We start from the raw sequence: 26459 nt of genomic DNA, 5'->3' as shown, positions 1-26459 counted from the left end.
AGATAGGTGAGAACAGTCTGGATAAAAATGTTCAGGAGCTGGAGACTGAAATTAGGCTAACATCTAGACACAATACTCAAGCAATGAGTGAGAGATCCATGTGGCTTTTAGTAGGCCCAAGCAGGAAACAAGATGGATCTCACAGAATCAGAATCTGCCGTCTTAGTAAAGGGCAATTGCAGAACACAACAGCAGCCTCCAGTGGTAAGGAGTGGGATTGCACAAGGTGCACAATAGCAGCCACTAGTGTTCAAACTGTAGACGGACAACAGGAATGCTGACACTGATGCACCCTGAGCCTGCAGGACAGCTTGAATATCTTTGGAACTTGATTAGGGCTGCTTATCCACCATCCGGACTATCCTGCATTGCAACCTTTCATCAATTATCTGCCATCCATGTCCATGGTGATTAACTACAGTGGACAAAGGAACATTAAGATCTCTGGAGATGCACTTGTAACCTTGGGATTATTGATATTCTTCGACAATTTTGGTTCTCAAGTTGTCAGCCAGTTCTTTTCACGGGTGTGTCAGATGTGACAGACAGTCGCCCTGCAGTTGGTTGCAGGAGATCTCTTCGTTTGGCATTACAGACATCTTCTTAGCTGTCTCACTCTAGGACCCAGCGGCCATCTCCCTCCTGCTCTAATTGACAATCAGGCCTGGGTGTTTAAATATTTTCTGGTTGAAAAGACGCCGGTGCTATTCATATGACCCCTTGTGAAGGCTTAGAGCAAGTGCAGTTTTTCCTCTCTGGTGCTCAGAGGACGTGTGTGCCATCTCTCTGAAGTCAACTCGAGCTAAGCTACTTCCCCCTTGTCTGTCTCCCCTTGCTGTCTTTAGTTGTCAGTGGGGATCGACAAGCACTCATACCCCCCCCTTCCCTATTGAGGGTCAAGCACTAGGGAAATAAAGAGGTTCCTGTGCGGCGATTGGTGAGGAAACAATATAGGGACGATAGGGGAGACAGGGTGATTGCAGATCAGCCTAGGAGGTCTCCACTCCCCCTTTCTCTAGTGTCTGGGCTCCCTTCCCCTCATCCCTTCGTGTTGCACTTGGTCTTTCCTACTCTGTGCGTGACAGTTCTCTTCTCCTCTTTCTGTTCTCCATGCTTAGTGTAGCACACACAATGCAAAGATTGCATCAACTTCTCCCCATTTTATCTGGTTTCAGTTGTTATTTTCATATTGCCCGCAGCTGTTACTTGCCACAGGTGAGTGTGAACGAGCATCACATGCTTGAAACAAAGTTGTTTATCCCAAATTTTGGAAAGGTGCCAACAATTGTTTGAGGCCTATTTTTGGGGGTTTTGTGTGAAATTATGTCCAATTTGCCCTTTTTTTCCTCTATATATAATTATCTATCTGGGGTCTGGCCGTGCACTCTGCAGATTGCTGTACGTCACTATATCGCCACCTTACAATGTTCAGTACAGATACTCGTATCGCACTCTGTCTTCTGTCCCGTTACCGTGTCTTCCTCCTTCAGATCAGTCTCCACTTGCCGCCATTACATGGTGGATGTGCGTTGTAATGGCTGCTACGTCATTCCCGGGGAGGATCGCGCTCACACCTCACTCATGGATCTAGTGCAATTTCACCAGGAAACCGGGATCCAACCATATGGTGAAATCCTCAGAGAACCTTGTGGGAAGGTAATAACCGGAAACAGCAAAACTTCTAGCACTCCCATCATCACTGACCCCAGGAGCTCACAATCTATTCTCCTATCACCCAATGTATCACTCCCATCATCCCTGAGAGATAGAGGAGGAGGACAGGGCAGTCTGGAAAGAGGATCAGGAGGAGGGTGGGGATGGAGAAAGTTTTGTTTGCGGCGACTTCCCTTTCCCTATCTATAGTCGTCCCACCGTTGCAGTGTATGGGCGGGCGGTCAGGGGGCATGTCTGGAGAGTCGGCCGCATTATGTTTATGTCATTGTGACAGTAAATGGCTGTGGATCATTGGTTTCTGCTACTCATTATGGGCTCGGGGGTGGAGAAGTTAGAGTTTTTGGTAGATCTTCTGGTTATTCCTATCGCTCTATAGATAAATCATTGGGAGCCGGACTATGAGGAGCTGAAGTTTCTGAAGAGAATGTTGTCTCTGGGGGATGAGAATGCACCGTCTCCCCCTCCCCTGGTCCTGGATGAGCCACCTCATGTGTCTAGGTCACTGGAGTTGTCCCGACATTACCACAAATCAATCCGGCGAGCAATGCGTGAGATCCAACAGGTAAGGTCTTACAGCCGCATCGCTTATTTTTGGATTGTGTGTAGTCTCATCTTCTGGTGGGCTAACCAAGTCCTCTCCTGTAATTCTCCTCTGGTGGGCTCAACCAATCTTCTCCTGTAATTCTCCTCTGGTGGGCTCACCCAGTCCTCTTCTGTAATTATCTTCTGGTGGGCTCACCCAGTCCTCTTCTGTAATTATCTTCTGGTGGGCTCACCTAGTCCTTTCCTGTAATTATCTTCTGGTGGGCTCACCCAGTCCTCTTCTGTAATTATCTTCTGGTGGGCTCACCCAGTCCTCTTCTGTAATTATCTTCTGGTGGGCTCACCCAGTCCTCTTCTGGTGGGCTCAACCAATCTTCTCCTGTAATTCTCCTCTGGTGGGCTCACCAAGTCCTCTTCTGTAATTATCTTCTGGTGGGCTCAACCAATCTTCTCCTGTAATTCTCCTCTGGTGGACTCACCCAGTCCTCTTCTGTAATTCTCCTCTGGTGGGCTCACCCAGTCCTCTTCTGTAATTCTCCTCTGGTGGGCTCACCCAGTCCTCTTCTGTAATTATCTTCTGGTGGGCACGCGCAGTCTTCTCTTCGGTTATCCTCTTGTTGGCTCATGCACTCCTCTCTTGTAATTATCTTTTGGCCAGCTTACATAGTCTCCTCCCTTTGGTTATCCTCTGATGGGCTCACACAGTCTTCTGCTGTAGTATTCTGGTGGCCCTAGGTCATGTAATGCTCCAATTTCATTGCTTTCTACTTTAAAGGTGTCCCTAGGGCCTCATTCAGACCCTCACTCCACCCCTCAGACTGCTGACCTTACTTCTCTTGCCTGCAGGCAACTCCTCTCCATATGACCGATGGTTGTAAAGCAAAAGAACGTGGACAATCTGTGACGTAACTGCGGGATCTACACAGCAAGCCAATGAGCTCAGAATCTGCTGCCTCCTGGGGTGTGACTGCGTACTCCTCAGTGATTCCTCTTACCACCTCAGCCATACTTCTTCTTCCAGGGGGTTGACCCGATGTATTGCTTGGTGACCCACCACCTCCTCAGCCGTACATCTGTATCCTGGGAGGGGAGGGGGTTACAGTGCACTCCTCAGTGATTCCTTTCACCTCCTCAGCCGTCATAATCTTCCTGGGGATTGACCGGTGTACTCTTTGATGACCCCTTACCTTCTCAGGCATACATCTGCCTCCTGGGGGGTGACAGTGCACTCCTCACTGACCTCCTCATCTATGTATTTGCTTCCTGGAGGGTGACAGTGCACTTCTCAGTGACCCCTTACCTCCTCAGCCATATACCTTCCTCCTGGTGGTTGACCAATGTACTCTTTGATGACCCCCTCACCTCCTCAGCCATACATCTGCCTCCTGGGGGGTGACAGTGCACTCCTCACTGACCTCCTCAGCTGTGTATCTGCTTCCTGGGGGGTGACCGATGTACTCCGGGTGACCCCTTACCTCTTCAGCTGTACATCTGCCTTCTGGAGGGAGGGGGGTGACCGGTGCTGTGACCCCTCACCACATCTGCCTGTTCTATGAAGTGACCTGTCCTGACCCTTGTAGTCACTGACCGTGAAGACCCCTGCTGTTGTACTGTGCGGCTCTGTACTTTTCTGTGCCTGCTGTCTTATGACCGTTTATGACTCCATCATCTCCATCCTGTGATTGATTGATTTTCTCATGTTTTATTTACATGAATCGCCATCATGAAATAAAAGTTCAGATGTGATTATACATTGTTGGTGTGAGATTTGCGGGATTACGGGGCACAGCTGAGAACGATCACCACGGATCTGTGTACGTAGGATCAGAAGGTCGGATGCCGCTGCCAACACCCTGCGGTCAGGGCCGGGAGGAGTCACAACACCCTGCGGTCAGGGCCGGGAGGAGTCACAACACCCTGCGGTCAGGGCCGGGAGGAGTCACAACCCCCTGCGGTCAGGGCCGGGAGGAGTCACAACACCCTGCGGTCAGGGCCGGGAGGAGTCACAACACCCTGCGGTCAGGGCCGGGAGGGGTCACAACACCCTGCGGTCAGGGCCGGGAGGAGTCACAACACCCTGCGGTCAGGGCCGGGAGGAGTCACAACCCCCTGCGGTCAGGGCCGGGAGGAGTCACAACACCCTGCGGTCAGGGCCGGGAGGAGTCACAACACCCTGCGGTCAGGGCCGGGAGGAGTCGCAACGACACATTCTGCTTTTTCATATTTTCCCTCTTTAGTGTTTTTGCTCTTAGTTGCTGTTTCTATGGTTACTGATGGACAATTCTAAACATTCCGCACGTTGTTACATTTTGCCTCAACGTTCCCAGCGCTGCCCCTTATTCTCCACACTGCTGCCCTTCCCCCGGCAGCTGGATATCATCTTCTGGGCAGATCCTGACTGGTGGACGCCCGTTCTTGTCTCATCAGAGCTCGGAGTTATCAGACTTTCTGGGTTTAGTTGATTTTTGAGGATTGACCGCAGGTTCTCAATGGGACGGAGATGTGGGGAGTTTCCGGCCGTGGACCCAAAATATCAATGTTTTGTTTTCCGAGACGCACTGTTCTCACTTTTGTCTTATGACCTAGTCCCCATCATGGGGGGAAAAGGCATCATCACCACATTGTGAATAAGCTCCCTCCATTAATTAGAAGCCTCCACACATTGTGAGCGAGCACCTCCATGGGTGAGAAGCCCCCACACATTGTGAGTGACCCCCCCATGGATGAGAAGCCCCCGCACATTGTGAGTGACCCCCCCATGGATGAGAAGCCCCCGCACATTGTGAGTGACCCCCCCATGGATGAGAAGCCCCCGCACATTGTTAATGAGCTCCTTCCATTGATGAGAAGCCTCCACACATTGTGAGTGACCCCTTCCATTGATGAGAAGCCCCCACACATTGTGAGTGACCCCTTCCATGGATCACAAGCCCCCACACATTGTGAGTGATCCCCTCCATGGATGAGAAGCCCCCGCACATTGTGAGTGATCCCCTCCATGGAATGGATGAGAAACCCCCACACATTGTGCGTGAGCCCCTCCATTGGTGAGAAGCCCCCGCACATTGTCAGTGATCCCCTCCATGGATTAGAAGCCCCCACACATTGTGAGTGATCCCTCCCCATGGATGAAAAACCCCTGCACATTGTGAGTGATCCCCTCCATAGATGAGAAGCCTCCACACATTGAGTGACCGCCTTTATGGATGAGAAGCCCCCGCACATTGTGAGTGATCCCCTCAATGGAGGAGAAGCCCCCATACATTGTGAGTGATCCCCTCCATGGATGAGAAACCCCCACACATTGTAAGCGAGTCCCCCTATAGATGAGTGACCCTCTCTATGGAATAGAAGCCCCCACACAGAGTGAGCCCTTCCATGTATGAGAAAGCCCCCACATATTGTGAGTGACCCCTTCCATGTATGAGAAGCCCCCAAACATTGTGAGTGACCTCCTCCATGGATGAGAAGCTCCCACATATTGTGCATGAGCCCCTCCATGGTTGAAAAGCCCCCGCACATTGTGAGTGATCCCCTCCATGGATGAGAAACCCCTGCACATTGTGAGTGATCCCCTCCATGGATGAGAAACCCCTGCACATTGTGAGTGATCCCCTCCATGGATGAGAAGCACCCACACATTGTGAGTGAGCCCCTCCATGGATGAGAAGCCCCCACATGTGAGTGAGCCCCTCCATGGATAAGAAGCCCCCACACATTCTGAGTGACCCCCTCCATGGATGAGAAGCCCCCGCACATTGTGAATTAGCTCCTTCCATTGATGAGAAGCCCCCACACATTGTGAGTGACCCCTTCCATGTATGAGAAGCCCCCAAACATTGTGAGTGACCTCCTCCATTGATGAGAAGCTCCCACATATTGTGCATGAGCCCCTCCATGGATGAGAAGCCCCCACACATTGAGTGACCCCCTCCATGGATGAGAAGCCCCCACACATTGTGAATGAGCTCCTTCCATTGATGAGAAGCCCCCACACATTGTGAGTGACCCCTTCCATTGATGAGAAGCCCCCACACATTGTGAGTGACCCCTTCCATGGATCACAAGCCCCCACACATTGTGAGTGATCCCCTCCATGGATGAGAAGCCCCCCGCACATTGTGAGCGATCCCCTCCATGGAATGGATGAGAAACCCCCACACATTGTGCGTGAGCCCCTCCATGGGTGAGAAGCCCCCGCACATTGTGAGTGATCCCTCCCCATGGATGAAAAACCCCTGCACATTGTGAGTGATCCCCTCCATAGATGAGAAGCCCCCACACATTGAGTGACCCCCTTTATGGATGAGAAGCCCCCGCACATTGTGAGTGATCCCCTCAATGGAGGAGAAGCCCCCATACATTGTGAGTGATCCCCTCCATGGATGAGAAACCCCCACACATTGTAAGCGAGTCCCTCTATAGATGAGTGACCCTCTCTATGGAATAGAAGCCCCCACACAGAGTGAGCCCTTCCATGTATGAGAAAGCCCCCACACATTGTGAGTGACCCCTTCCATGTATGAGAAGCCCCCAAACATTGTGAGTGACCTCCTCCATGGATGAGAAGCTCCCACATATTGTGCATGAGCCCCTCCATGGTTGAGAAGCCCCCGCACATTGTGAGTGATCCCCTCCATGGATGAGAAGCCCCCAAACATTGTGAGTGACCTCCTCCATGGATGAGAAGCTCCCACATATTGTGCATGAGCCCCTCCATGGATAAGAAGCCCCCACACATTCTGAGTGACCCCCTCCATGGATGAGAAGCCCCCGCACATTGAGTGATCCCCCTCCATGCATGAGAAGCCCCCACACATTGTGAGTGATCCCTTCCATGGATAAAATGCCCCTGCACATTGTGAGTGACCCCCTCCATGGATGAGAAGCTCCCGCACATTGAGTGATCCCCTCTATAGAGGAGAAACCCCCACACATTGTGAGTGACCCCCTCCATGGATGAGAAGCCCCCAGAGTGTACAGGTAATACAGTGATCACCAGTGACATTATACACCGGAGCTCTGTATATAGTGTCAGTGTACAGGTAATACAGGGATCACCAGTGACATTATACACAGGAGCTCTGTATATAGTGTCAGTGTACAGGTAATACAGTGATCACCAGTGACATTATACAAAGGAGCTCTGTATATAGTGTCAGTGTACAGGTAATACAGGGATCACCAGTGACATTATACACAGGAGCTCTGTATATAGTGTCAGTGTACAGGTAATACAGGGATCACCAGTGACACTATACACAGGAGCTCTGTATATAATGTATAGTGTACAGGTAATACAGTGATCACCAGTGACATACACAGGAGCTCTGTATATAGTGTACAGTGTACAGGTAATACAGTGATCACCAGTGACATTATACACAGGAGCACTGTATATAGTGTATAGTGTACAGGTAATACAGTGATCACCAGTGACATTATACACAGGAGCTCTGTATATAGTATACAGGTAATACAGAGATCACCAGTGACATTATTCACAGGAGCTCTGTATATAGTGTATAGTGTACAGGTAATACAGGGATCACCAGTGACATTATACACAGGAGCTCTGTATGTAGTGTATAGTGTACAGGTAATACAGGGATCACCAGTGACATTATACACAGGAGCTCTGTATATAGTGTATAGTGTACAGGTAATACAGGGATCACCAGTGACATTATGCACAGGAGCTCTGTATATAGTGTATAGTGTACAGGTAATACAGTGATCACCAGTGACATTATACACAGGAGCTCGATATATAGTGTATAGTATACAGCTAATACAGTGATCCCCAGTGACATTATACACAGGAGCTCTGTATATAGTTTATAAAGTGTACAGGTAAAACAGGGATCACCAGTGACATTATACACAGGAGCTCTGTATATAGTGTATAGTATACAGGTAATACAGTGATCACCAGTGACATTATACACAGGAGCTCTGTATATAGTATATAGTGTACAGGTAATACAGGGATCATCAGTGACATTATACACAGGAGCCCTGTATATAGTGTATAGTGTACAGGTAATACAGTGATCACCAGTGACATTATACACAGGAGCTCTGTATATAGTGTCAGTGTACAGGTAATACAGTGATCACCAGTGACATTATACACAGGAGCTCTGTATATAGTGTATAGTGTACAGGTAATACAGGGATCAGCAGTGACATTATACACAGGAGCTCTGTATATAGTGTACAGGTAATACAGTGATCACCAGTGACATTATACACAGGAGCTCTGTATATAGTGTATGGTGTACAGGTAATACAGGGATCACCAGTGACATTATGCACAGGAGCTCTGTATATAGTGTATAGTGTACAGGTAATACAGTGATCCCCAGTGACATTATACACAGGAGCTCTGTATATAGTTTATAAAGTGTACAGGTAAAACAGGGATCACCAGTGACATTATACACAGGAGCTCTGTATATAGTGTATAGTGTACAAGTAATACAGTGATAACCAGTGACATTATACACAGGAGCTCTGTATATAGTGTATAGTGTACAGGTAATACAGTGGTCAACAGTGACATTATACACAGGAGCTCTGTATATAGTGTCAGTGTACAGGTAATACAAGGATCACCAGTGACATTATACACAGGAGCTCGATATATAGTGCATAGTATACAGGTAATACAGTGATCCCCAGTGACATTATACACAGGAGCTCTGTATATGGTGTATAAAGTGCACAGGTAAAACAGGGATCACCAGTGACATTATATACAGGAGCTCTGTATATAATGTATAGTATACAGGTAATACAGTGATCACCAGTGACATTATACACAGGAGCTCTGTATATAGTATATAGTGTACAGGTAATACAGGGATCATCAGTGACATTATACACAGGAGCTCTGTATATAGTGTATAGTGTACAGGTAATATAGTGATCACCAGTGACATACACAGGAGCTCTGTATATAGTGTCAGTGTACAGGTAATACAGTGATCATCAGTGACATTATACACAGGAGCTCTGTATATAGTGTATAGTGTACAGGTAATACAGGGATCACCAGTGACATTATACACAGGAGCTCTGTATATAGTGTATAGTGTACAGGTAACACAGTGATCACCAGTGACATTATACACAGGAGCTCTGTATATAGTGTATAGTGTACAAGTAATACAGTGATCACCAGTGACATTATACACAGGAGCTCTGTATATAGTGTATAGTGTACTGGTAATACAGTGATCACCAGTGATATTATACACAGGAGCTCTGTATATAGTATATAGTGTACAGGTAATACAGTGATCACCAGTGACATTATACAAAGGAGCTCTGTATATAGTGTATAGTGTACAAGTGATACAGTGATCACCAGTGACATTATACACAGGAGCTCTGTATATAGTGTATAGTGTACTGGTAATACAGTGGTCACCAGTGACATTATACACAGGAGCTCTGTATATAGTGTCAGTGTACAGGTAATACAGGGATCACCAGTGACATTATACACAGGAGCTCTGTGTATAGTGTACTGGTAATACAGTGGTCACCAGTGACATTATACACAGGAGCTCTGTATATAGTGTACAGTGTACAGGTAATACAGTGATCACCAGTGACATTATACACAGGAGCTCTGTATATAGTGTCCGTGTACAGGTAATACAGTGATCACCAGTGACATTATACACAGGAGCTCTGTATATAGTGTATAGTATACAGGTAATACAGTGATCACCAGTGACATTATACACAGGAGCTCTGTATATAGTGCCAGTGTACAGGTAATACAGTGATCACCAGTGACATTATACACAGGATCTCTGTATATAGTGTATAGTGTACAGGTAATACAGTGATCACCAGTGACATTATACACAGGAGCTCTGTATATAGTGTATAGTGTACAGGTAATACAGTGATCACCAGTGACATACACAGGAGCTGTGTATATAGTGTATAGTGTACAGGTAATACAGTGATCACCAGTGACATTATACACAGGAGCACTGTATATAGTGTATAGTGTACAGGTAATACAGTGATCACCAGTGACATTATACACAGGAGCTCTGTATATAGTGCATAGTGTACAGGTAATACAGTGATCACCAGTGACATTATACACAGGAGCTCTGTATATAGTGTATAGTGTACAGGTAATACAGTGATCACCAGTGACATTATACACAGGAGCTCTGTATATAGTGTACAGGTAATACAGTGATCACCAGTGACATTATACACAGGAGCTCTGTATATAGTATATAGTATACAGGTAATACAGTGATCACCAGTGACATTATACAAAGGAGCTCTGTGTATAGTGTACAGGTAATACAGTGATCACCAGTGACATTATACACAGGAGCTCTGTATATAGTGTATAGTGTACAGGTAACACAGTGATCACCAGTGACATTATACACAGGAGCTTTGTATATAGTGTATAGTGTACAGGTAATACAGTGATCACCAGTGACATACACAGGAGCTCTGTATATAGTGTATAGTGTACAGGTAATACAGTGATCACCAGTGACATTATACACAGGAGCACTGTATATAGTGTATAGTGTACAGGTAATACAGTGATCACCAGTGACATTATACACAGGAGCTCTGTATATAGTGCATAGTGTACAGGTAATACAGTGATCACCAGTGACATTATACACAGGAGCTCTGTATATAGTGTATAGTGTACAGGTAATACAGTGATCACCAGTGACATTATACACAGGAGCTCTGTATATAGTGTACAGGTAATACAGTGATCACCAGTGACATTATACACAGGAGCTCTGTATATAGTGTATAGTATACAGGTAATACAGTGATCACCAGTGACATTATACAAAGGAGCTCTGTGTATAGTGTACAGGTAATACAGTGATCACCAGTGACATTATACACAGGAGCTCTGTATATAGTGTATAGTGTACAGGTAACACAGTGATCACCAGTGACATTATACACAGGAGCTCTGTATATAGTATATGGTGTACAGGTAATACAGTGATCACCAGTGACATTATACACAGGAGCTCTGTATATAGTGTATAGTGTACAGGTAATACAGTGATCACCAGTGACATTATACACAGGAGCTCTGTATATAGTGTATAGTGTACAGGTAATACAGTGATCACCAGTGACATTATACACAGGAACTCTGTATATAGTGTATAGTGTACAGTAAATACAGTGATCACCAGTTACATTATACACAGGAGCTCTGTATATAGTGTACAGGTAATACAGTGATCACCAGTGACATTATACACAGGAGCTCTGTATATAGTGTATAGTTTACAGGTAATACAGTGATCACCAGTGACATTATACACAGGAGCTCTGTATATAGTGTATAGTGTACAGGTAATACAGTGATCACCAGTGACATTATACACAGGAGTTCTGTATATAGTGTATAGTGTACAGGTAATACAGTGATCACCAGTGACATTATACACAGGAGCTCTGTATATAATGTATAGTGTACAGGTAATACAGTGATCACCAGTGACATTATACACAGGAGCTCTGTATATAGTGTATAGTGTACAGATAATACAGTAATCACCAGTGACATATACAGGAGCTCTGTATATAGTGTATAGTGTACAGGTAATACAGTGATCACCAGTGACATTATACACAGGAGCTCTGTATATAGTGTCAGTGTACAGGTAATACAGGGATCACCAGTGACATTATACACAGGAGCACTGTATATACTGTCCGTGTACAGGTAATACAGTGATCACCAGTGACATTATACACAGGAGCTCTGTATATAGTGTCAGTGTACAGGTAATACAGTGATCACCAGTGACATTATACACAGGAGCTCTGTTTATAGTGTATAGTATACAGGTAATACAGTGATCACCAGTGACATTATACACAGGAGCTCTGTATATAGTGCCAATGTGCAGGTAATACAGGGATCACCAGTGACATTTGTCATGAAAACAACACCCACTCTTGGGTCAGACCTTGCAGCTCTCTGGCGCCCCCTTATCCTGCTGGTCAAACACGGTATTGACAGAGGATAAGCACGGGTGCAGCTGCTCTAATTTATGTCGACTATTGTGGCACGTGATGTGACAGGACGTATATATACCACCAGTTCCTTCCAGGAACGTATATATACCTCCGACCAGCCACCCTCAAACCACAATATCACATAAATACTGGTATACTGCCACCACCGATCGCTTAACAGGTGGATCGGGTACCTGGTAGGTAACGTGAATTAGCGGGTGAGGAACGTGTTTGCTCGACATAGGACAAGAAGAAAGAAACTGGTAAATAATTAATGATTTACTCCCAAAAGGTGGGCAGTGTTTACAAAAGATATACAAGATATTATAAAGGAGACAATTTACATGTATGCATCAACAGTTATTAAAATAAAAGGGATAAGTAATAGCAAAACCTGCTTCACAAGGTGATGGTCTCAGATTCTGTGGGAGGGACGGCTCCCCGGAAATTAGAGGTGATTCTTCTTACGCCGCGTGATGTGCGTGCGTTCGACGTCCCTGAGAAGAATGACCTGAAAATGGCCGATTTGCTTTTTAGTAAGCAGCCAAAACTCTGGGGAACACCCCTTATTTACCTTACAAGGGGGGCTCGGCTTTGCGAGCCCACCCAGCTGCAGAAGACCTAAAAGATCCTTCAGATTCCATATCTTGGTGTGGGGGGGTCCCACATCCAAGAGGGAGACATCATCTTGACCGTCACCAATATTCATGAAGATAGATATTAAATATGAAACCTCTATGACGCTCAGAAGCTCAGAATCCATTATCTCAGTTCCCGGTCATTCCTCAGTTATGCAAGTTATACTATTGTAATGGGAAAAAGGTAAGCATTCAAAAAACGTGGTTCCGATGTTTCTGTCAGACCTGTGCGTGATTAAAATTGGCATAAAACGTTTGTACAATTAAACAATGGGATTTTTTTGGAGGGATTTTCCGGTTTGTTCCAGTGCTTGCCCTGGACTGAGGTTTTATGGCGGGTCATAAAAATTCCTGGTTTGGGGAAAAGCAAAAGTGAGTTCTATGTCTTCACTTACAAACAGATAGGGGGTGGGTTTTTTTTTTTTTCTTTTTTAAAACATCTCTCATTTTTTAAAACTCGGGCAAAAATACCTTTTGCCTGACACCTCCCCCTTTTTGACTGCGCTATGGAGGTAGGACCTTCTGGTACTCCTCCAAGCGTATGTCTGGAGGCTCCCCTCGCCGGGACAACCCATCGGCATTGCCATGCTAGCTGCCCCTGCGGTGTTGAACGGTAAAGTCGTACTGCTGGAGGGTGAGGCTCCAGCGTAACAACCTTCCGTTGGCACCTGATATGGTGTGCAGCCAACTCAGGGGGTTGTGGTCAGTCACGACAGTGAAGGGGCGCCCGTACAAGTAAGGCTGTAAGCGGTTGAGGGCCCATACAATGGCCAGGCACTCCTTCTCTATGGTGGAATAGGCCACTTCCCTCGGCAGCAGTTTCCGGCTTAGGTACAACACGGGGTGTTCTTGGTTCCCCGAGTCGACCTGGCTGAGTACAGCACCGAGGCCAAATTCACTGGCGTCGGTCTGTACTAAGAGTGGCCGTGTGCCGTCGACCGCCTTTAGTACAGGAGAGCTGCTCAGGGCAGTCTTCAAAGCCCTAAAGGCCACCTCGCATTCATCCGTCCATTTGACGGAATGGGGTAGGCTCTTCCTGGTGAGGTCTGTCAAGGGCTTCGCAAGGCTACTATAGTCCTGCACAAAGCGTCTATAGTACCCTGCGGTGCCCAAGAAGGACTGCACCTGCTTCTTGGTCCTGGGGGTGGGCCAGGACACGATAGCGTCCACCTTCCCAGGCTCTGGCTTCAGAGTACCCCCACCTACCCGGTGCCCCAGGTAGTGGACCTCGTTCATGCCCATCTGGCACTTTCCCGGCTTGATGGTCAAGCCCGCCTGGTGAATGCGCCCGAGCACCTGCTGCAGATGCTCGAGGTGATCCTCCCAGGTGGGACTGAAGATGGCAATGTCATCCAGGTACGCTACTGCGTACCTCTCCAGTCCCTGGAGCAGGTGGTTGACCATTCGCTGGAACGTGGCAGGGGCATTTTTCATGCCGAAGGGCATGACCGTGGATTCATACAATCCGAAGGGGGTGATAAAGGCGGACTTCTCCTGAGCCCCGGGGCTCAAGGGAATCTGCCAATATCCCCGACTCAAATCCATAATGGAGAGATAGCTCGCGCTGGCTAACCGCTCCAGCAGCTCCTCAATGCGTGGCATTGGTTGTGCGTCAGAGGCGGTGATAGCGTTGAGCCCCCTGTAGTCCACACAGAACCGGGTTATCCGGTCCTTCTTAGGCACCAGGACTACAGGTGAGGCCCACGCGCTCTTGGACCGCTTAATCACCCCCAACTGCAGCATCTCCTCGACCTCCTGGCGCATGACATGCTGCACCTCGTCGGAGATTCGATAGGCTGTCCGCCGGAGTGGGGCATGATTCCCGGTGTCCACTTCATGGACCGCCACTTCAGTCCTGCCAGGCAGGTTGGTGAACACTGCTTGGAAGGGTTTCAGCACTGCTTGCATCTGAGACCTCTGGTCTGCGGATAGCAAGTCGCTTAGCTCTACATCCTCTAGGGACCCGCTGGCCTTCGCTTGGGCGAGCATGTCCAAGAGAGGGTCATCCTCCCCATCCTCGGGCAGGTTGCAGACCGGTAGGACGCAGGTTCCACGTTCTTGATGAGCCTTCATCATATTAACGTGAAACGCCTTCCGCCTACCCCGCTCGTGGTCAAGGGTGATCACGTAGGTGACCGGGTTGAGCTGTTGGTGAATGACGTACGGGCCTTCCCAGGCCGCCTGAAGCTTGTCCTTTGGTACGGGGACCAGCACCCACACCTTCTGACCCACCTGGTAGGTCCGTTCTCGGGCGTTCTGGTCGTACCAATGCTTCTGGTCAGCCTGGGCTTGCGCCATGTTGTCATGCACCAACTGCGTCAAGGTCTGCATCTTGTCACGGAAGTGCATGACATACTCCACGATGGACACTCCTGGGGAGCTCGGCTCTTCTTCCCAGAATTCCCTTATCAACCCAAGGGGTCCTCGGACACGCCTGCCATACAGGAGCTCAAAGGGGGAGAACCCCGTCGAGGCCTGTGGAACCTCTCTGTAAGCAAATAGCAGGTGTGGGAGGTAACGCTCCCAGTCGCGACCCTGGGTCTCAACCAGCATTTTTAACATCTGTTTGAGGGTACCGTTGAATCGCTCACACAAACCATTGGTCTGTGGGTGATACGCACTCGATACCAGATGCTGCACCTGCATTTTCTTACATAGGGCCTCCATTAAGCGTGACATGAACTGAGTCCCCTGGTCGGTAAGCATCTCCCTGGGAAATCCTACTCGCGAAAAGATGGCCAAGAGGGCGTCCGCCACCTTATCCGCCCTAATTGAGGACAGGGCTACTGCCTCCGGATACCGGGTAGCATAGTCTACCACGGTAAGGATGAATCGTTTTCCAGAGCTGATGGGTATGGCCAGTGGTCCCACAATGTCCACAGCAATCCTCTGGAAAGGCTCCTCTATCACTGGCAAAGAGATCAGGGGGGCTTTGGGGGCCGGCCCTGACTTTCCCACTCTTTGACACGTGGTACAGGATCGACAGTAGTTCACCACATCTGTCCTCATTTTGGGCCAATAAAAGTGATGAGACAGCCGGGCCTTGGTTTTGCTGACCCCCAAGTGTCCAGCGAGTGGAATTTCATGGGCGATCCGCAACAACTCATCCCTGAATGGGTAGGGGACGACCAGCTGTCTTTCCCTCAGCCACTCCTGTTGGGGTGTACAGGGAACTGTCTCCCGGTACAACCTCCCTTGGTCCCAGAATACCCTTTCCTTATCCGACTCGGAGGTGGGTTTCTCCGCGAGGCTCCTTAACGTCTCCAGGCTAGCATCTGAGTGCAGAGCTGCCTGAAACTCCTGGCTGGAGGAAGCCAGAAGTGAGGTTAAGGCCACGTCCTCACTGGGACCCTCTGGGACCGGCTCTGGGTCCATACCTGATCCTGTTATTCCTCTGTCCGAGGAGGGTCCAGAAGGCAGGGCGTTACTTGCATTCTGGGCACTCTGACTGCGGGTAACAGCGGCTATATAGGCCGTCTCCCCGGGGAATAACACCGTCTCATTAGCCTGAGAGGCCATGAGAACTACTTCTCCATCATCCTCCATTACCTCAGGCACAGTGCTACGTATGCGGCAGCTACCATCAGCCAGGTCACCTTCTGTTGTGACACTGGTCACTGGCACAGCACCACCTGCTTCATGGTCCTCGTGCCTCTCCCCATTACCCTTGGCACTGACATTTGCTCCTGCTAGGGGATCCTCAGCAACATCACCCCGCAGAGTGACATGGCTGAGTTCTCCTGCACCTTCCAATACAACAACATCATCATCATCATCATCACCATCATCATGTAAAGCATTGACATTCACAATATTAGCATTAACCTTACCAACCGTATTAGATCGGGGAGGGGTGTCAGGGACATAATAAGCAAACATCCTCCCCAAATCAGTTCCCAACAAAACATTTGCAGGTAGGTTTTTGGATACTCCCACTTCCTTCACCCCACTCCCCGCACCCCAATCAATAAAAACCCGGGCCATGGGCAAGGGGCATCGGACGCCCCCAATCCCAGTGACAGTCAGGGTCTTTCCTGGAATAAGCGCTTCAGGGGACACCAGTTCGGGTCGGATGAGGGTTCGTTCGGCCCCAGTGTCCTTGAGGCCTACAGTGAGAGTGTCCCCCACCCTGACAGACTGAAAGTTTTCACAGGCCCTCCCAACCGGCCCACCCACCAAAAGAACTGAAGCATTAGGCCCTGGGGCCTTGGATGGGGGGTTCTTCCTCTGCTTCTCTGGGCAAGTGGCGCTGAGATGACCAGTCTGGTTGCAGGAATAACACCTGCGGGCATCGGATGCAGGCAGGGCCTTGGCAACGGGAAAAAGGCCTCCGGAAGGTCGGCTGGCAGGGGCAGGGATGGTGGTTGATGGCTTACCCCCTTTCCAGCTGGCAACGACCGGCTTCCGCACCTCTGGTCTCCGGTTGGCCTCGTAGGTGTCTGCGATCTGCGCTGCTTTATTGGCATCAGGTGGCTCCCGATCCATCACGAACTGCCGTACCTCAGTCGGACACAGATGCAGGAACTGGTCTTTCACCATCAGGTCCTTTAGCTGCTCAAAGGTGGTCGCTGACAGTCCTTGGATCCACTGCTCAAAGTTGATTCTGAGCCCGTCTACCACATCACGGTAGGTGTCCTGTGGTCCACGTTGGAGGGTTCTGAATTTTTTCCGGTAAACCTCCGGAGTCAGCTGGTACTTTTTTATCAGGGCCTGCTTGACGGCCTCATAGTCTCCATCCTGCTCTCGAGGGAGGGAAGCAAACACCTCCAAAGCTTTTCCTCTGAGCCCTGGAGTCAAATATCTTGCCCATTGGTCCATGGGCAGCTGATACTGCCTGCAGGCCTTTTCAAAGCCTCGCAGAAATGTGTCCAAGTCCCCATCCTTTTCCATCACAGGGAAGTGCTCAGGACGAGGTTTAAAGCAGCTGGCACTGTTGGGCTCACGGGTCTGCGTAGAGGGCGACTCCTTCTGAATCCGGGCTAGCTCCAGCTGGTGTTGTCGGTCAGCTTGTCGCTCAGCAGCCTCTCGGTCAGCTTGGGCTTGTCGCTCAGCCCGCTCCTGGAATTTCAGGATCAGCTCCAGTCGTCCATCATGATTGTCTGTGGCGAGCTCCTCCAAGGCCATCTGCAGGTGGGGGTCCACACTACCCTGGTTGCGGGTATGGCTGGCAATCACTGGTTGGACCCCGGCAGCAGCGCCATCCGGGCCCTGGCTGGCCGCCCCCTCATCAGGGCTCTGCTGTCGGACGGGCTCTGCAGCATCTTGTAACAGTTCAGAAATCATTTGTTCTTTGCTTTTGCCGTGGGGGTCAATGCCTTTGGTTATACATATTCCAGTAAGAGTGTCCTTTTTCTGCTGGTGATACCAGGACTCCCCAACTACGACCATGATCACCAAAATAAAAATAGAAAAGAAAAAGCGAAGAAGGGTAGGGGTAACTGCTACACATACAGTATTGTCTCAGATCTAATAAACACTGAGTTCGATCTTCAAAACTTTTGTGCAAGTTTTTAGTGAGAGGAATGATTGCTCAAACCAGATCACTAATGTCCTATGATCCCACCGCTTGCCACCAATTTGTCATGAAAACAACACCCACTCTTGGGTCAGACCTTGCAGCTCTCTGGCGCCCCCTTATCCTGCTGGTCAAACACGGTATTGACAGAGGATAAGCACGGGTGCAGCTGCTCTAATTTATGTCGACTATTGTGGCACGTGATGTGACAGGACGTATATATACCACCAGTTCCTTCCAGGAACGTATATATGCCTCCGACCAGCCACCCTCAAACCACAATATCACATAAATACTGGTATACTGCCACCACCGATCGCTTAACAGATGGATCGGGTACCTGGTAGGTAATGTGAATTAGCGAGTGAGGAACGTGTTTGCTCGACATAGGACAAGAAGAAAGAAACTGGTAAATAATTAATGATTTACTCCCAAAAGGTGGGCAGTGTTTACAAAATATATACAAGATATTATAAAGGAGACAATTTACATGTATGCATAAACAGTTATTAAAATAAAAGGGATAAGTAATAGCAAAACCTGCTTCACAAGGTGATGGTCTCAGATTCTGTGGGAGGGACGGCTCCCCGGAAATTAGAGGTGATTCTTCTTACGCCGCGTGATGTGCGTGCGTTCGACGTCCCTGAGAAGAATGACCTGAAAATGGCCGATTTGCTTTTTAGTAAGCAGCCAAAACTCTGGGGAACACCCCTTATTTACCTTACAAGGGGGGCTCGGCTTTGCGAGCCCACCCAGCTGCAGAAGACCTAAAAGATCCTTCAGATTCCATATCTTGGTGTGGGGGGGTCCCACATCCAAGAGGGAGACATCATCTTGACCGTCACCAATATTCATGAAGATAGATAATAAATATGAAACCTCTATGACGCTCAGAAGCTCAGAATCCATTATCTCAGTTCCCGGTCATTCCTCAGTTATGCAAGTTATACTATTGTAATGGGAAAAAGGTAAGCATTCAAAAAACGTGGTTCCGATGTTTCTGTCAGACCTGTGCGTGATTAAAATTGGCATAAAACGTTTGTACAATTAAACAATGGGATTTTTTGGAGGGATTTTCCGGTTTGTTCCAGTGCTTGCCCTGGACTGAGGTTTTATGGCGGGTCATAAAAATTCCTGGTTTGGGGAAAAGCAAAAGTGAGTTCTATGTCTTCACTTACAAACAGATAGGGGGTGGGTTTTTTTTTTTTTTCTTTTTTAAAACATCTCTCATTTTTTAAAACTCGGGCAAAAATACCTTTTGCCTGACAACATTATACACAGGAGCTCTGTAAATAGTATATATTGTACAGATAATACAGTGATCACCAGTGACATTATACACAGGAGCTCTGTATATAGTGTAGAGTGTACAGGTAATACAGTGATCACCAGCGACATTATACCCAGGAGCTCTGTATATAGTGTATAGTGTACAGGTAATACAGTGATCACCAGTGACATTATACACAGGAGCTCTTTATATAGTGTATAGTGTACAGGTAATACAGTGATCACCAGTGACATTATAAGCAGGAGCTCTGTATATAGTGTACAAGTAATACAGTGATCACCAGTGACATTATACAAAGGAGCTCTGTATATAGTGTATAGTATACAGTTATTACAGTGATCACCAGTAACATACACAGGAGCTCTGCATATAGTGTATAGTGTACAGGTAATACAGTGATCACCAGTGACATTATACACAGGAGCTCTGTATATAGTGTATAGTGTACAGGTAATACAGTGATCACCAGTGACATTATACAAAGGAGCTCTGTATATAGTGTATAGTGTACAAGTAATACAGTGATCACCAGTGACATTATACACAGGAGCTCTGTATATAGTGTATAGTGTACTGGTAATACAGTGGTCACCAGTGACATTATACACAGGAGCTCTGTATATAGTGTCAGTGTACAGGTAATACAGGGATCACCAGTGACATTATACACAGGAGCACTGTATATACTGTCCGTGTACAGGTAATACAGTGATCACCAGTGACATTATACACAGGAGCTCTGTATATAGTGTCAGTGTACAGGTAATACAGTGATCACCAGTGACATTATACACAGGAGCTCTGTTTATAGTGTATAGTATACAGGTAATACAGTGATCACCAGTGACATTATACACAGGAGCTCTGTATATAGTGCCAATGTACAGGTAATACAGGGATCACCAGTGACATTTGTCATGAAAACAACACCCACTCTTGGGTCAGACCTTGCAGCTCTCTGGCGCCCCCTTATCCTGCTGGTCAAACACGGTATTGACAGAGGATAAGCACGGGTGCAGCTGCTCTAATTTATGTCGACTATTGTGGCACGTGATGTGACAGGACGTATATATACCACCAGTTCCTTCCAGGAACGTATATATACCTCCGACCAGCCACCCTCAAACCACAATATCACATAAATACTGGTATACTGCCACCACCGATCGCTTAACAGGTGGATCGGGTACCTGGTAGGTAACGTGAATTAGCGGGTGAGGAACGTGTTTGCTCGACATAGGACAAGAAGAAAGAAACTGGTAAATAATTAATGATTTACTCCCAAAAGGTGGGCAGTGTTTACAAAAGATATACAAGATATTATAAAGGAGACAATTTACATGTATGCATCAACAGTTATTAAAATAAAAGGGATAAGTAATAGCAAAACCTGCTTCACAAGGTGATGGTCTCAGATTCTGTGGGAGGGACGGCTCCCCGGAAATTAGAGGTGATTCTTCTTACGCCGCGTGATGTGCGTGCGTTCGACGTCCCTGAGAAGAATGACCTGAAAATGGCCGATTTGCTTTTTAGTAAGCAGCCAAAACTCTGGGGAACACCCCTTATTTACCTTACAAGGGGGGCTCGGCTTTGCGAGCCCACCCAGCTGCAGAAGACCTAAAAGATCCTTCAGATTCCATATCTTGGTGTGGGGGGGTCCCACATCCAAGAGGGAGACATCATCTTGACCGTCACCAATATTCATGAAGATAGATATTAAATATGAAACCTCTATGACGCTCAGAAGCTCAGAATCCATTATCTCAGTTCCCGGTCATTCCTCAGTTATGCAAGTTATACTATTGTAATGGGAAAAAGGTAAGCATTCAAAAAACGTGGTTCCGATGTTTCTGTCAGACCTGTGCGTGATTAAAATTGGCATAAAACGTTTGTACAATTAAACAATGGGATTTTTTTGGAGGGATTTTCCGGTTTGTTCCAGTGCTTGCCCTGGACTGAGGTTTTATGGCGGGTCATAAAAATTCCTGGTTTGGGGAAAAGCAAAAGTGAGTTCTATGTCTTTACTTACAAACAGATAGGGGGTGGGTTTTTTTTTTTTTCTTTTTTAAAACATCTCTCATTTTTTAAAACTCGGGCAAAAATACCTTTTGCCTGACACCTCCCCCTTTTTGACTGCGCTATGGAGGTAGGACCTTCTGGTACTCCTCCAAGCGTATGTCTGGAGGCTCCCCTCGCCGGGACAACCCATCGGCATTGCCATGCTAGCTGCCCCTGCGGTGTTGAACGGTAAAGTCGTACTGCTGGAGGGTGAGGCTCCAGCGTAACAACCTTCCGTTGGCACCTGATATGGTGTGCAGCCAACTCAGGGGGTTGTGGTCAGTCACGACAGTGAAGGGGCGCCCGTACAAGTAAGGCTGTAAGCGGTTGAGGGCCCATACAATGGCCAGGCACTCCTTCTCTATGGTGGAATAGGCCACTTCCCTCGGCAGCAGTTTCCGGCTTAGGTACAACACGGGGTGTTCTTGGTTCCCCGAGTCGACCTGGCTGAGTACAGCACCGAGGCCAAATTCACTGGCGTCGGTCTGTACTAAGAGTGGCCGTGTGCCGTCGACCGCCTTTAGTACAGGAGAGCTGCTCAGGGCAGTCTTCAAAGCCCTAAAGGCCACCTCGCATTCATCCGTCCATTTGACGGAATGGGGTAGGCTCTTCCTGGTGAGGTCTGTCAAGGGCTTCGCAAGGCTACTATAGTCCTGCACAAAGCGTCTATAGTACCCTGCGGTGCCCAAGAAGGACTGCACCTGCTTCTTGGTCCTGGGGGTGGGCCAGGACACGATAGCGTCCACCTTCCCAGGCTCTGGCTTCAGAGTACCCCCACCTACCCGGTGCCCCAGGTAGTGGACCTCGTTCATGCCCATCTGGCACTTTCCCGGCTTGATGGTCAAGCCCGCCTGGTGAATGCGCCCGAGCACCTGCTGCAGATGCTCGAGGTGATCCTCCCAGGTGGGACTGAAGATGGCAATGTCATCCAGGTACGCTACTGCGTACCTCTCCAGTCCCTGGAGCAGGTGGTTGACCATTCGCTGGAACGTGGCAGGGGCATTTTTCATGCCGAAGGGCATGACCGTGGATTCATACAATCCGAAGGGGGTGATAAAGGCGGACTTCTCCTGAGCCCCGGGGCTCAAGGGAATCTGCCAATATCCCCGACTCAAATCCATAATGGAGAGATAGCTCGCGCTGGCTAACCGCTCCAGCAGCTCCTCAATGCGTGGCATTGGTTGTGCGTCAGAGGCGGTGATAGCGTTGAGCCCCCTGTAGTCCACACAGAACCGGGTTATCCGGTCCTTCTTAGGCACCAGGACTACAGGTGAGGCCCACGCGCTCTTGGACCGCTTAATCACCCCCAACTGCAGCATCTCCTTGACCTCCTGGCGCATGACATGCTGCACCTCGTCGGAGATTCGATAGGCTGTCCGCCGGAGTGGGGCATGATTCCCGGTGTCCACTTCATGGACCGCCACTTCAGTCCTGCCAGGCAGGTTGGTGAACACTGCTTGGAAGGGTTTCAGCACTGCTTGCATCTGAGACCTCTGGTCTGCGGATAGCAAGTCGCTTAGCTCTACATCCTCTAGGGACCCGCTGGCCTTCGCTTGGGCGAGCATGTCCAAGAGAGGGTCATCCTCCCCATCCTCGGGCAGGTTGCAGACCGGTAGGACGCAGGTTCCACGTTCTTGATGAGCCTTCATCATATTAACGTGAAACGCCTTCCGCCTACCCCGCTCGTGGTCAAGGGTGATCACGTAGGTGACCGGGTTGAGCTGTTGGTGAATGACGTACGGGCCTTCCCAGGCCGCCTGAAGCTTGTCCTTTGGTACGGGGACCAGCACCCACACCTTCTGACCCACCTGGTAGGTCCGTTCTCGGGCGTTCTGGTCGTACCAATGCTTCTGGTCAGCCTGGGCTTGCGCCATGTTGTCATGCACCAACTGCGTCAAGGTCTGCATCTTGTCACGGAAGTGCATGACATACTCCACGATGGACACTCCTGGGGAGCTCGGCTCTTCTTCCCAGAATTCCCTTATCAACCCAAGGGGTCCTCGGACACGCCTGCCATACAGGAGCTCAAAGGGGGAGAACCCCGTCGAGGCCTGTGGAACCTCTCTGTAAGCAAATAGCAGGTGTGGGAGGTAACGCTCCCAGTCGCGACCCTGGGTCTCAACCAGCATTTTTAACATCTGTTTGAGGGTACCGTTGAATCGCTCACACAAACCATTGGTCTGTGGGTGATACGCACTCGATACCAGATGCTGCACCTGCATTTTCTTACATAGGGCCTCCATTAAGCGTGACATGAACTGAGTCCCCTGGTCGGTAAGCATCTCCCTGGGAAATCCTACTCGCGAAAAGATGGCCAAGAGGGCGTCCGCCACCTTATCCGCCCTAATTGAGGACAGGGCTACTGCCTCCGGATACCGGGTAGCATAGTCTACCACGGTAAGGATGAATCGTTTTCCAGAGCTGATGGGTATGGCCAGTGGTCCCACAATGTCCACAGCAATCCTCTGGAAAGGCTCCTCTATCACTGGCAAAGAGATCAGGGGGGCTTTGGGGGCCGGCCCTGACTTTCCCACTCTTTGACACGTGGTACAGGATCGACAGTAGTTCACCACATCTGTCCTCATTTTGGGCCAATAAAAGTGATGAGACAGCCGGGCCTTGGTTTTGCTGACCCCCAAGTGTCCAGCGAGTGGAATTTCATGGGCGATCCGCAACAACTCATCCCTGAATGGGTAGGGGACGACCAGCTGTCTTTCCCTCAGCCACTCCTGTTGGGGTGTACAGGGAACTGTCTCCCGGTACAACCTCCCTTGGTCCCAGAATACCCTTTCCTTATCCGACTCGGAGGTGGGTTTCTCCGCGAGGCTCCTTAACGTCTCCAGGCTAGCATCTGAGTGCAGAGCTGCCTGAAACTCCTGGCTGGAGGAAGCCAGAAGTGAGGTTAAGGCCACGTCCTCACTGGGACCCTCTGGGACCGGCTCTGGGTCCATACCTGATCCTGTTATTCCTCTGTCCGAGGAGGGTCCAGAAGGCAGGGCGTTACTTGCATTCTGGGCACTCTGACTGCGGGTAACAGCGGCTATATAGGCCGTCTCCCCGGGGAATAACACCGTCTCATTAGCCTGAGAGGCCATGAGAACTACTTCTCCATCATCCTCCATTACCTCAGGCACAGTGCTACGTATGCGGCAGCTACCATCAGCCAGGTCACCTTCTGTTGTGACACTGGTCACTGGCACAGCACCACCTGCTTCATGGTCCTCGTGCCTCTCCCCATTACCCTTGGCACTGACATTTGCTCCTGCTAGGGGATCCTCAGCAACATCACCCCGCAGAGTGACATGGCTGAGTTCTCCTGCACCTTCCAATACAACAACATCATCATCATCATCATCACCATCATCATGTAAAGCATTGACATTCACAATATTAGCATTAACCTTACCAACCGTATTAGATCGGGGAGGGGTGTCAGGGACATAATAAGCAAACATCCTCCCCAAATCAGTTCCCAACAAAACATTTGCAGGTAGGTTTTTGGATACTCCCACTTCCTTCACCCCACTCCCCGCACCCCAATCAATAAAAACCCGGGCCATGGGCAAGGGGCATCGGACGCCCCCAATCCCAGTGACAGTCAGGGTCTTTCCTGGAATAAGCGCTTCAGGGGACACCAGTTCGGGTCGGATGAGGGTTCGTTCGGCCCCAGTGTCCTTGAGGCCTACAGTGAGAGTGTCCCCCACCCTGACAGACTGAAAGTTTTCACAGGCCCTCCCAACCGGCCCACCCACCAAAAGAACTGAAGCATTAGGCCCTGGGGCCTTGGATGGGGGGTTCTTCCTCTGCTTCTCTGGGCAAGTGGCGCTGAGATGACCAGTCTGGTTGCAGGAATAACACCTGCGGGCATCGGATGCAGGCAGGGCCTTGGCAACGGGAAAAAGGCCTCCGGAAGGTCGGCTGGCAGGGGCAGGGATGGTGGTTGATGGCTTACCCCCTTTCCAGCTGGCAACGACCGGCTTCCGCACCTCTGGTCTCCGGTTGGCCTCGTAGGTGTCTGCGATCTGCGCTGCTTTATTGGCATCAGGTGGCTCCCGATCCATCACGAACTGCCGTACCTCAGTCGGACACAGATGCAGGAACTGGTCTTTCACCATCAGGTCCTTTAGCTGCTCAAAGGTGGTCGCTGACAGTCCTTGGATCCACTGCTCAAAGTTGATTCTGAGCCCGTCTACCACATCACGGTAGGTGTCCTGTGGTCCACGTTGGAGGGTTCTGAATTTTTTCCGGTAAACCTCCGGAGTCAGCTGGTACTTTTTTATCAGGGCCTGCTTGACGGCCTCATAGTCTCCATCCTGCTCTCGAGGGAGGGAAGCAAACACCTCCAAAGCTTTTCCTCTGAGCCCTGGAGTCAAATATCTTGCCCATTGGTCCATGGGCAGCTGATACTGCCTGCAGGCCTTTTCAAAGCCTCGCAGAAATGTGTCCAAGTCCCCATCCTTTTCCATCACAGGGAAGTGCTCAGGACGAGGTTTAAAGCAGCTGGCACTGTTGGGCTCACGGGTCTGCGTAGAGGGCGACTCCTTCTGAATCCGGGCTAGCTCCAGCTGGTGTTGTCGGTCAGCTTGTCGCTCAGCAGCCTCTCGGTCAGCTTGGGCTTGTCGCTCAGCCCGCTCCTGGAATTTCAGGATCAGCTCCAGTCGTCCATCATGATTGTCTGTGGCGAGCT

General features: G+C 49.2%; 3 protein-coding genes across 3 annotated transcripts in view; 1 reads left to right on the top strand and 2 right to left on the bottom strand.

Moving 5' to 3' along the window:
• Positions 1 to 3968, top strand: part of LOC141154374 (myosin-IIIb-like) — a 117410-nt gene extending 113442 nt beyond the window's left edge. Inside the window, exons 23-25 of the mRNA XM_073640239.1 lie at positions 1491 to 1656; positions 2051 to 2236; positions 3064 to 3968. Coding sequence (XP_073496340.1) covers positions 1491 to 1656; positions 2051 to 2236; positions 3064 to 3126 — 415 coding nt within the window. The 3' untranslated portion in view covers positions 3127 to 3968. The remainder of the gene's footprint in view (positions 1 to 1490; positions 1657 to 2050; positions 2237 to 3063) is intronic.
• LOC141154333 (uncharacterized) lies at positions 3209 to 17798 on the bottom strand. Its single transcript, XM_073640095.1, has 2 exons — positions 16505 to 17798; positions 3209 to 3297 (listed from the first exon to the last, which is right to left on the bottom strand). The coding sequence occupies exons 1-2, from the start codon at positions 17796 to 17798 to the stop codon at positions 3209 to 3211; spliced, it is 1383 nt and encodes a 460-aa protein (XP_073496196.1).
• A 7142-nt stretch (positions 17799 to 24940) lies between these two features.
• Positions 24941 to 26238, bottom strand: LOC141154273 (uncharacterized). The gene is made up of 2 exons (XM_073639959.1): positions 25001 to 26238; positions 24941 to 24944 (listed from the first exon to the last, which is right to left on the bottom strand). The coding sequence occupies exons 1-2, from the start codon at positions 26236 to 26238 to the stop codon at positions 24941 to 24943; spliced, it is 1242 nt and encodes a 413-aa protein (XP_073496060.1).
• Between the last annotated feature and the right edge of the window lie 221 nt (positions 26239 to 26459).

This window comes from Phyllobates terribilis, unplaced genomic scaffold (genome assembly GCF_046119375.1).
Source record: "Phyllobates terribilis strain yellow unplaced genomic scaffold, ASM4611937v1 Scaffold_1__5_contigs__length_1240528914, whole genome shotgun sequence".
NCBI classification, from domain to species: Eukaryota; Metazoa; Chordata; class Amphibia; order Anura; family Dendrobatidae; genus Phyllobates; species Phyllobates terribilis.
The sequence above is the reverse complement of the archived record's forward strand: the minus strand, read 5'-3'. Positions and strand labels throughout refer to the sequence as shown.